The 12,511-nt window shown below is 38.7% G+C and overlaps 1 protein-coding gene across 6 annotated transcripts in view; it reads left to right on the forward strand.

Moving 5' to 3' along the window:
- Positions 1-497: 497 nt before the first annotated feature.
- Positions 498-12,511, forward strand: part of ahnak (AHNAK nucleoprotein) — a 33,878-nt gene continuing 21,864 nt past the window's right edge. For 4 of the 6 annotated variants that reach the window (XM_030725904.1, XM_030725906.1, XM_030725907.1 and 1 more), the window contains exons 1-5: positions 498-691; positions 7,571-7,635; positions 11,850-11,906; positions 12,002-12,158; positions 12,276-12,502. In XM_030725904.1, coding sequence (XP_030581764.1) covers positions 12,002-12,158; positions 12,276-12,502 — 384 coding nt within the window. In that variant the 5' untranslated portion in view covers positions 498-691; positions 7,571-7,635; positions 11,850-11,906. Of the gene's footprint in view, positions 692-7,567; positions 7,636-11,849; positions 11,907-12,001; positions 12,159-12,275; positions 12,503-12,511 lie in introns of all 6 variants that reach the window. The other 2 variants (XM_030725905.1, XM_030725909.1) reach the window with 2 other exon arrangements.

Consider the following 12,511-nt stretch of genomic DNA (forward strand, 5'->3'; position numbering starts at 1 on the left):
ACACTCCTGAGTCATTTTGGTAATGATAGCTTTGTGTCAGTTTATGTGCGGCAGTTTAGATGTTTTAATAACATGTTGATGTCATTGTCTGTCATGATAACCATTTTGTGGCGTGCTTCTCTGTGTCCTTCATTGTTATACTGCAGTGTAAAGCAACAGCTGAACTGGTTAAAGACCTTGAAAAAAGAAGTGTGAGTTTCTTGCTTGAATAATTTATTAAAACTCTTTTTAAAATCTTACATTAAAGTGTAGTAAGTACATTTTTTTTAAAGCAGAGCTTACTTTTCCTGTTGCCTGTCATTGCAGCCCTCTATGTGAAACAGTGGGTGGTCCCACAAACGCTGAGGACCACTCCCCACACATAGGTCCCCTCCCCTGCCTTCCCCTCCCTCTGCAAACCAGGAGCCCAGCCCAGCTCCCTGTCCAACCACTCTGCTCAGCCCAGAAGAGCAGTCACTCAGAAAAAAAGAGGTTAAAATCAACTCAGAGCAGAGGAGGGAGGGAGAGAGAGGGGGAGAAAACGCCCTGGAAATCTGGTTGATCAAGAAATCGAAAAAGACTGACAGAGTCCTAACAGACTGCAAAGGTGTGACAGTGTGAAAGTGTTTTTCTTGGAGTGAGGAGAAGGGGAGAAGTTTTCAAGGATGCTCAAGCAGGTGTGAGGCTTCTAGGGCGCAAAGGCTGCGCGCAGGTAAAGATGCATGTTTTTCTTTTCTTAGATTGCAGTGAAAAGTTTTTTTTTTTTTTTTTTTTTTCTTTTTCAGTTTCTGAACTTGAACAGCTGTGCTTTGTCTTAGGCTTCACTGTGCTGCAAGATAGCAAATTAGCTGTTCCAACTTGGCCAAAGTTTAAATAATTAAGTTGCAAAGGCGTCAGAATTATCTATCCAATATTCCTATTAATAACACCAGTGAGTGTGTGTATCAGTGTAAGATTATTGTGACTTGTCTGATTTGTTTAGAAAACTTGTCTCCAGAGGTGTCTCATGACTTTTTTTTTCTTAATGGAAAGTTTTTGTATACATGCATCTTGCATAAAGATTCTGTTGTTACTTTTTTTTTCTCTGTAAAGGTGTAAAGTGGCAGTCATTTTGTGTGAAAATATTCCTACGTAGTAAATATTTAATTAAAATAGTGCAGGACAAGAGAAGTGGGTGTGGCTACACACCCACCACATGAACACACACTAGACCAGAGTTGTGCAGTTTACTTTTCCTTTAAGAAAAGTTGTTATCCATGACACAAGTAAGTGTTAAATTTGTGGCTATACAGTATCTTGAGATGATTTTGAGCCTTCTTTGAGGTAACAGATAAGAATTACCACATTCGTGTAGTTATCTGAGTGATTTGCTGAGTAGTGTGGATGTCCTTTGCATAGTGAGTGGAATAGCAAACCTTTCTTTTTTTACAAGACTGCAATAACCCATAAAGTAGAATAAAGCTGAATCACAGAGGTGCTGGAATCATAAGATTGTTGACAGTGTTGATGCTATCGTTCAAGTATTTCTTTTATCTGTCCAACGCCCTTTGCCAAGACATGGAACTTTAAAAAGTTACTGCTACTTAGAGCCTACAGCAACAAGCTTGGGTGTGGATCCCCCTCTCTCCTCCCCCTTCTTTTTTTCTCTCCCTCCCTTTTTGTTTGCTGTCTCCTCACAGTGGCACACCCTTTACTCTCAGGGGAAAAAAAAAAAAAAAAAAACCAAACACGCTGCAGACATTTTTTTACAACGGGGTCTCAGCAAATACATCTAAGTGTCCTTCGTGGGATACTAAGGGCGTGCTGGCAAAGAGCAAAGTTGTGATCATCACTTTTTCTATGCCTGTTCACTGTTGTTGTTGGTTGCTGTATGATTATTATATGTATGGAAAAACAAAAACTCTTACCCTTTTAAATGCAAATCGCTTTTGTTTCGTGCCTACATATGTGTCAGCTTTTGAGAAAAAAAAACTTTTTTTTGGTTTGTGTTGCATAACAAGAAGTTGAAAACTTTCACTGCTACTTGGCTCATGCCTTGAACAGGGAAAAATGTGTTTTTGTCTCTTTTACCTTCGGTCTCTTAACCTGGGCTCTTGGCCAGGGTGTGCTGGGGGAGAAGAAGGGAGGAAGACAGGGAAAGAGAGTCAGGGAGTGAGTTGGTGAGGGGGGGGATGGGCGCGGCGGGGGTGAGGAGGGGAGTAATGGAATGTAGTGGTTTGGAAAGACAAGCTAATTGAAACCAGGTTTGAGGCAGAGAGGGGGGGGAGCTGAGACTTTCCACATTTTGGGAAAGAAAACGTGGCATTTCTGAAACCCTAAAGTCAGGGGATTATTTTCATGCCTATGATATACTTAAAGCCTAAAATGGTATAGTTTCAGGTGTGGTCAAAACTAGAATCGCTACATGTGGTCCAGCCTATATTTTATATGAAGTGAGTGTTTAAGGTGAGAAAGAGGATGATTAAAAAGATCCAAAAGAATCCTTTGTTGGATCTCACTTGGAAGTCAAATTTCATTGTACAGTTGCGTGTCCTCTGCAGCTCCCTCTTGCCACACCCAAAAGTCACTTCAGAGGAGTGTTAGTGAGAGCTGCTTTTTGCCCCGCTCTGCAGTCTTTTCTATAACGTGCCTTTAAATGTGCAGCTGTAAATGTGTGGCATTTCTCAAATTGCTCTTGTCAAGGTGATTGATTATGGCACAGGCTGCTTAAAGAGTCAAAAGGGTCTTTGAGTAGTGATTGCCATTTAATCTTCAACATATTTAGTGTTTTTAGGTTTACTTGGTGATAATATGGTGCAACTTGTCATACTAGACATGATACTCCAGGTGTAGAGTTTTGCTGTAAGTGAGGGTGTGGACTTAAATATAATAAATTTGAAACATAATTTACATTTCAGCTGCTCAAACATTCAGTGCTGCTTTTAACCGCCCCAAAGCTGAAACGCTCGTCAGTTAACAGGGCCTCATCTTGGCCAAGGGCAAAAACTGTTTGTCTAAATACTTGCTCTGTCTACCAGTGCAGCAGTACAGAGGGTACATTATGTTGTCACCTGGTAATGTAGGTCACTTGGAATTCCAAAAAACACACCTTGAAATTCTGAAGAAGCTTTATTGATCACATTTTTCTCAGTCCTATGTTGCAGCTCTTGTCACCCATGTAATGAACAGCATCTTTAGTAGGGAGAACTAGAAGAAGAGCATGCCTCATGACTATTTGGAACCATAACAGTGTTAAGATACTTATCGCAGTTCTCTACCAGTGCAACGGCATATTCTCGCAGTGTTGACTGACACTGCAGGCGTGAGGAATGGCGTTACTCATATGTGCCAGTATAAAATGCAAGGAAACAGGTCTGTGGCATGCTTCCTCTGCTATTTCCTCATGGGTTTGTCGAGTGGGTGGTTGAAGGCGGGGTGTTGGCAAAAAGAGTGAGGTGGATGTGCTCAATAAGCTGAAAGAAAGTATGGTGATTATGAACAAACTGTAGCATATACTTTTCACACTTGGCTTTCATTAAGAAACAAAGCTGAGGTCTCAAACATCTTAAAGGTCCAGCAGACTCCCAGCCTGGCAACTGGTTAGATAAAACAATGCAAAATGTACAGTCAAAAGATTTTCAATGGGGAAATTTTTGCTTCCATGATGTGATTATAGTGTGTGTTTGTGATTATAGTGCGATATAGTGCAAATGTATTTTTTTATTTTAAAAAAAATCTTTCTAGGCAATCCACCCAGCAGCCACTCCCTTCTCACTCACCCACTGCTGGTTTGGAATGTTTCAGTGTGTACTCGGTATTCTTTGTGGAGCGCCTATCATTAGTTTGCCATGTTATTGAGAAACAGTCATTTTAAATTTATGATGAAATAGTCATGACAAGTCACACAAAATACCAATCTTCACCGCAACCATGCACCTGCATGCAATTCAGACTTGTTCTCTGTAGACTTTAGCTATGTAGGGTTTTTCCAAGTGTGGTGCTTAAATAATGGTGTGAATAATTTCATTCTGATAAAGCAATAACTTACACCAGTACTCTTCCAAGCATCTGTTATATACAGAAAAAAAAGCATCTGTTAATAAACACTATTTGGATTTACGTGCCTCGAATGTCAGGAATGTCTTGGCTTGGAATGTAAATTGAGAAATATATTCAACATATTTTTTTCTTTATCTGGCACAAGATATCAAGGATGATACTCGTCATCCATCATCCATCCAACAGTCTATCTTGCTCTAAACAACTGCATTACTCTGGTGTGGCCTAAACATAAGTGTGAATTGAAAATACAATCCTGATGCTCTGCTTACATCCGTTTATCACATCCGCTGCTAATGTTGCTACTAGAGATAAGAGCTCAATCTTAATCTCTTGTCTCTGGTTGCCACCTAACCTCTCCTCTTAACCTTGCACCTTGCTCCATGAATGGACTTGTGTTTGTTCTCATTCAAGCAGCAGCTGTGGAAGAAGCTGAAAAGAATCCTGAATACATTGTCACATTTAACTGAGCATGGATGGCATGCCTATTTAACCCAAGAACACTAATGTGCAGTTTTATAACATTATTACGATCACTTTCATGTGGGTGTTCTAGGTTTAAGGTGTCAGCAAGCCTCTGGTGCTGCTATTTTTTATGTGGCTGCTCTGTGCAAACCTGGCACTCCTCTGTGGTCTAACTAGTCATGCCAGTTCAAAATTTACATCCTGTCCTATGTAGTAGTTTGTTAGCTGCTCAGTATGCATGGCTCTGAAACTATTGTCAGGCATCAGCCCTGGATCACTTCTCATTTTATAGTAGAATTGCTATCATACATTTTTTTTCAAAAAAAGTTTTTTTGTATAGAACAATATTATATATATTGCTCTCAGAGGCAGCTCTTGATGCAGTGATTAAGAATGGAAAGGAAACAGATCTCTAAATATAACTTTGCATGCATGTAAGAACCCTCGAGAGAGGAAATTAAAAGTGAGATCTTAGATGTCTTGGTGCATAACAGAGAAAAAGCAGTCACGACAGGAACCATAAGTTATGTGGTACTTAGTGCCTCGTGCATTGTAGAGCTTAAAATGTATGTGAAAATCAAGGCAAAGCTGAAGGTTGCTTTAAATGCAGCCCCTTGTTTTTTTATCTTGTAAAAGTAAGAGAAGAGGATTTTTTAAGAGTTTCTCCAATTTTTCCATTTGGTGCATGACTCCTGCCAAAGTCACAATGGCTTAATCAGAAGCAGGCCAAGTTAGCATCAGTGGGCAGGCTTTGGTCTTATGCTGGACTTGTGGTTTGGTTCAGGGCTATGTAGACTATGGAGTGCAGAAAACAACCATTTATTTTGACTACATTCCTTTTATATGCGTCACACACATTTTCTATCTCCATTTGTGAAGGAAGCATGAAGGCCAGGGTCTGCTGTGTCTTTTTTGGTGTTTTTTTTTCCTTTGCATTTGGATTTGTTATGCAGCAAGGGGAACAGAGAGTCTGTTCTGTTTTGACAACAAGACTGATTGGGTCACTGGTCTTCTATCCATCTCTGCCTTGGTCTTTTTATTTCCTCATAATCAAATCTTATCACTCAGCAGCTCTACTCTGCACGATACATTCAGAAACTGAGCTGTAATTATTGTCACATTGCTCCTCTTTTCTGTTCACCAAACTGATTGGATTTCGCAATCAAATTGGTAGATTGAGTAAAGCCACTTTGATCGGTTTCCAGAGCGTAGTGACCTACTTAAGCACAAAGTATGACAGTTAACAGTCCAGGTATGTAGGTATGTTTCAGTCTCAGGGTGCCATCACATGCATTTCTGACTGAATGCTGAATTTTTTGCTTATTTGAGCAGAACTTGGAGGTTGGGAGTATGGTGGACTCAGTGCAGGTGGGTGGGCACTCCAGCAGGGTACAGGGTGGGAGGCATAGAATAAGAGTCAGAAAGAGGACATTGCTTTGGAGCTAGTCACTGTGGGGAGAGGCTGGGCTTTCTTCCAGCTGGCCTGACGGCTCTATCAAGGAATGTGTGTGACTGGAGGGCTGGGTGGGGCTGTGCACTCTGCTGCTCCCTCTGCAAGCAAATCAGAGAGGCACAGCGACGTGATCTGCATCGTGGACCTGTGGTGTGTTACTTGTAGGCACTGCATGTGTTTTTATTTACTTTTTCCACTGTTGGTGACTACCTTCCAGAAATACCTGCGCATGTGTATGTGTGTGGTCTCACCAAGGCACTGAGTAAAGAGGGCGGAGCAAACTGACTCTTATCTTTTGACTTTGTTAAATCTGATATAGCCACTTTGTGATACGTCATTTTATATAATCAAATCTGGAAGTTGTAACATACCACACTAAAAGCTCACATAATTTTATCACTTAGGCAAACACAGTCTCACATTTTCTTTAATTTACCTCATTGTATCCCCTAACATAACAGTCTGAATCTGTAACAAGGGTATGAGCTAGAGTATACACAGCTGTTGTGGTGCAAACCTCCCTTCACAGCTGTAATGGGAACCCAATACTGGTCTGCTATGTATTCTATTTCTGTATAAGTCTCATTCAGAAAGGCACTCAATAACAATACATTTCTCAGGCCAAACTTTAATATGTTTTTCAAACTTTGCATCACTGTTAGAGGCTTTAACAAACACTCTTACTTTTTTAAGTTACATTACAAACCTGACTGTTCTATCTCACAAACACAATAATGAGCAGTTTAGGTTACTGAACATAAAATATTGGGGAGGCGGAAGTTAATGATGGGGTTGAAGAGGCTGTCTCAGAAGAATTTTCCTAAGGGCATGTTCTCACTGGTATTGCGTGTCTCAATGCACATCAGGTCTGGTTCTGTTTGTACTGGGACTGACAAAAAGAAGGCTTTGTTTCACAATATGCTGCTGAGGTAACACAACTGGCATAAGACCTGTAAGATGCTGGGCTAGTTACAGCATGTACAAATAAGATTGACTTGACTACTGAATGATGCTTAGAATTTAAATGAAAAGTTATATTTATATTTATTTTACTGCCATATTTGCTAATATTGTCGCTCATTCTTGCTTTTTTTTTGGAGCGATTTTATATTTTTCACAGTCATCTTTTGAGCAATGAAACTAGAGCAGAGGAATGGCGTGAGCATATTTAAAAATATATTTCCTTTTTGAATCCCTCTATAACCAGATTTGCTTCTTTTTTGATGTTCAGTTTCAAACTCTAGCAAACTGAATTGTTGTTGTTGTGTTAGTTTGAAGACAAGGAGTTGGATTTATTTACTTTAAAAGAGTTTTGCATAACTCCTTACCAGTGTCAGCACTGCTACCAGATAATTGTTGGTTCTATCTGAGAAATTTTAGCTATTGTAATCTTTCAAGCATGTGACTTAAACTTAGCTTCATTTTTATATATATATATATATATATATATATATATATATATATATATATATATATATATATATATATATATATATATATATATATCAATCACAAGGAATGTTATTGCATGTTATTGTAAAAGAGTGCAGCAAACGTTTCTTTGCTGCCTTAAAAATTCTTAAATTCTTTACAAGTCATCTTAAGTATGTCTTTTTTTTTTCTTCCTGTCAGCAGAAGTCAAGAATTCAAGAACAGAAGCAACAAACTGAATCTCCTTGGCTTTGCTTGAGCAATCCAAGGTAAGTGTCCTTATATATAATGCAAATGGCACAAAGAACATGTATGAAAGGCTACATAAAAAAAATAAGCCAACTTTCTTGCTATCATCACTTTGTTCAAACACCATCTAGTCAGTATCAAAACAGAGCAGCATCTATTTTACAGCCAGACTCCAAACCACTTTTGGAATGTTTGCTGCAAAGCCTCAGACGTAACTGGAAGGTCATGCCTTCGTCATTCAGCTGTGAAAGGCCTGCCTTGTGGAAACCTGACACCTGGTTGCTTCTGCTCCATGTTCCTCCTTTTTCTATGCCCTCCTTCCTCCAAAAGTGACCACCTGTTCCATTGAGCCCTTTTTACCTTCTTAAGAAATGACCATATGAAGAGCCTGCCAAAGATAATTTATTTCTTTTGTGTGGAGAGAAAAGTAGCTCATTAGTGCTGCTTCTGTAGGTGAGCGATACTGTATAAGAGACTCATATCCAGAAACGTCCTGCTAGTCAACAGGAGCTTTTGTTTGTCTGGCTGGCTGTCCCCATATCCCCCCTTCTGGACACACATACCAGGCCATAATAAAACATGACAGACAGAGGCCTAGGTGGCTTGTTGGTCTACCTTTGCATTTAGCATTGGATCAGTGGTACTAAGGCATGTTATAGAAATGAAAGAGAAAGAATAGAGAGCTGGATGACTGTCATGTACTCTGAACTCTTGGAGTCACAGACTAGTTGCTTGTCTTATGATATTAAGAACAAAGGTTCATCTGTTTACAACACAATCCAATTTAATCATACAATCTTTTTGGGTTAATTGTTAATTTTCCTAATGTAGTTTATGCTACATTAGACAACTTTCCAAGCTTGTCTAAAAAGAGGCAAAGAAGGAATACTTGTGACTCAGTCTAGTGATGAAAGTTAAAAGGACAGAGCCTTTTCTGTACATATTTTCTAATACACAGTCTGGTCTTCTGAGCTTCTAAGAAGAATCCCCAATTTTTCAGTTGTGCTTGGATGCCTTTCTCTTCTTCACTGTCTTCCATTCCATAGCAAAGTCTGACAACAATATCTCTGCCTTACATATTTGCTACTTCACTTTCATTTTTTTTTAACTTCCTCTTCCTTGTATCTCTTTCTATGTGCTTGAAATTCCCCCTTGATTATTGTTGCATGCATCAACTCCTCCCCACAGCTTGCTGCCAGAAATATGTCAAAATGTCTAGGACATAGTGGCCCAAGTAGTTCAAACATGGTAAGCTTGTGTGCAAGGGTTTATTAAAATTATTATCAAAATATTAATCAATACTATATGATTATGTTTAAAACGAAACCAATGAGGGCAAATAGAGGGATAGTTGTGTTGCCAATATTATCCATTTGTGTGAGAGTGCATTCTTAGCTTCTCACTCTTGTGATATTTTTGTAAATGCAAGAATGTTTCCTTTGCTTTCCTTTATGAACATTTTCTTTCTAAACACTTATATCATCCAGCAGTAATCTGTGCAATGCCAATAAGCCTAGAGAAAGATAAACCAAGATCATGTGAAAGGTTTGTCAGCTATTTGTGTCTATTTTTGTTGACTGAATTAAGACAGGATATGGGTGTGTGAAATGAGCTGCATTCTAACCCATGGGGAAGACTCAAAGTCCTTTTGATTTCCCTAAATACTGTCAGTATGGGATCTGAGGGACACAGTAAAGATTTTCTAAGTGGCAGTGGTAGTTGACTTGATTTGAATGTGCTCTACCCAAGTTAATTGAATAAAGCTGGGTTTTTGGTACTACTTTCTGCTTTGTTTGCCCCGTTCTGTTTTCGTATATTTCAGCTATAACTGACATAATGTTACACCTTAAGGTCTTGATAGATTCACGTTCCCACATGCAGTGAGGTCATGCAGAAAAACACAATGCGATAGAAAGAAGGGAGGAGGACTGAGCAAGAAACAAAGTGAAGATCAGGTTGTATATACCTGGAAGTGTATGGCATCACCTTTTGAATGAGCATTATCCCATTCTCTGGTATAATCACTCTCAGTGGCCTAAAGGCTATATTTGAAAGAGGGTTTAATTTTACCTCAAAGCATTGTATGCTTTCTTCAATATTCCCAATCATGCAGAACTAGTCTGTTTTTTGACTTGTGTTAACTGGCAGAGGGCTTGTTATGTGACCTCAGACTAGCATCAACAGACTGGAAGAACCATTTGCGAATCAATTTGATTTCCAAACTATCTGTTTTTTAATGATTTGTTACATACTTAACTTTTCATGCTCACTGGTGGCACATCTATCTATTGTTACTGTATGCATGGAAGGAGCTAAGACTTTGTGAGAATTTTGTTTTCCTGCACAATCTAAGCAAATATCTAAATTATTGAGACAGCAGTTTATATGTTTGAGATAAAATTTTGTTCAGAGACAAGCAAGTCTGTACCCTACTTACTTAAACCCAAACACACACACACACAAATAACTCTATTCACCACCAAGATTTGCAGTGTAACGGGTCACATCTCATAACTAGGATATAGAAGAAAACACCAGAATTGTTTTCATCTAATTTGTTTAAAATACTGTATATTGCCAGCATGGCATGAGTGATGTATGGCTGCTGAATGAGCGATGTATGTTACAGAGTCTTTTGAAACAGTCGCATTTTTATCTTTTTTATCTCAGGTTCCTTTTGTTTCCAGCAGCTTGTTATCTTGCAGAACAGTGAGGCAGTATCACTGAATGAGAAAGGGATTTATGGCCTATAGCTGTAACAGTGTTTTTGACTGTGGTGCAAAATAAGATAGAAAAATATAATATTACTGCTATTATTATTATTTTGTAGTACAGTGATACTAACATAAAAATATTTTTGTAAAGTCAGAAAAGTTTTTTTTTAATCAGTCATAATTGTGTCATAATAAAAGAGTTTTTATTCCTCAAATCCGTATTTTTCATCATATCCACAAAAACAGGCAAATAATTACCACAGCGACTCACATCCTATTTCATTCATGACACCCGTGAACAGGCTTTTGATGTGCCATTTTCTGTTGCCTGACAGGACATTTGTTAAAACCTCTTGAATGACTACACCAGGCAATTGTAGTGATTGTCTCACTGAAATGACTGTGGTACTAGAGCTTTTCTACTGTCCAATGCTGCAGCATCATTAATCAAAAAGCACTTCTAATACTGTTGCCACCAATAGCTATCTACATTTTCTGCAATTAAACAAAAGAAAGAAGTGTAAATCTATTTCTTGCGGTAAAGACGTATCATTTTTGACAGCTTTGTGTGTTTCAAGGAGTGGGTGGCAGAGAGCTTGGTACTAATGAAACAATAGGTTCTCTGTTCCAAAAAGAAGAGTGGGTATGACCAGTCAGCATGTTTGAGGAGGCACGTCTGGGAATGTCATCAACAGCCTTTTATCATTGCTGTGATAATTGCATATATACTTGTTACATTGCAAATAGTGATAGACAGTTGTTGAAAAGCTAAGTATGAATTTAAGCATGAAAAATATATGTAATATGGTAATATTGCTAGTTTACCTTATAGTAATATGATAAATATGGTAAATTGAGAAATTGTTTGAAGGCATAATGTACTGGACCACCAGTGTATCTAAACTATAATGGACTTACCCAATGAATAACCTAATATGTGGTACCACTGCATCATAAAGTAGATCACTGTCATCAGCTTAATAACAGACTCAGCAGTAGTTATAAATACATTAATAACAAATCTATGGATAGGTACTGAAAATGGATGCATAGCTTAATCTGTTAAACAAGTGTGTACTTGTATAGCAGATTAGTGTTTATGGTTGTATGTGTGTATTAACTCGAGAGGGTGCATACTAACAGGTGATATATTTGTTACCATATACTTATCCACCTCTGTGTGTTTTCCTAAAACAAAGTAACTTTAACCATCATTTCCGTTTCTGTTGACTTTTGAGCTGGCCTGTAGGCAGGGGATTTGGCTACTTCCTCAGGGCAGGGAGTGGCCTGACTTTAAGCAAATTTCCAAAACATAGCGCATCCTGGAGGGAAGGAGCTCAGGGTTTGGTGTTTTGGGGACAGAGAGACTATGTTGTCTGAAGGAGTTTTAACGCCATCTAGTGTTCACCTTTGGGTCTTTTAAGTCAGACTCCTTACAAAGTGGGATTTAATCAGTTTCTTTCAGGCAAATATACATTTTGTTCACATACAACCATCAAGTCTGTCTTTTCTTTTTACAGGAAAACAAAGAGAATTTGTGTGACACCAGGGCGGGAACTGAAGAAAACAATAACAAGGTATTTTAGGAAGTTAAGATTACAACAACTTGCGTTGTTGCTAGCTTCCTAGACTTTTTCTGTTGAACCTGCTATTTTTATGGTTATGTTTACAGATGGCTGATGAGGAGGACACCAGGGAGGTGCTCTTTCCAGACTGGGAAGGTCCTGATAAAACTGGCTTGACCATTGAACAGAGAAGTGGAGGAGAGCTCTTTGTTAGGGAGGTGAAAGGAGAGTCACCAGCAGCACGATCTGGAAAAGTATATGAAGGTAAGAAATACTTTTTTCTACAAATTAGTAACTTTTATTAAAGGTTTATTAAGATATATGTGATGTATATGCTGACTTTTTTTTTTTTTTTTGCTGCTGCTTCCACTTAAATCATAGGTGACCAAATTGTGGGTGCCACTATCTACTTTGACAATATGAGTTCAGAAGAAACAGCAGAGCTACTGAAGACACTGAACAAACACAAGGTTGGACTGAAACTACAAAACAAAGGAGACAAATCCCCTTGCTACTCACCGCTGAGCACACCATGTCGTTCACCAATCAGCACCCTTACATGGGAAGGGAAGACCCGCTTTGGAGATTCCAGTCCAGACATCATTCTTGTAAGTTAT

Source organism: Archocentrus centrarchus, unplaced genomic scaffold (genome assembly GCF_007364275.1).
Source record: "Archocentrus centrarchus isolate MPI-CPG fArcCen1 unplaced genomic scaffold, fArcCen1 scaffold_83_ctg1, whole genome shotgun sequence".
Taxonomy (NCBI): Eukaryota; Metazoa; Chordata; class Actinopteri; order Cichliformes; family Cichlidae; genus Archocentrus; species Archocentrus centrarchus.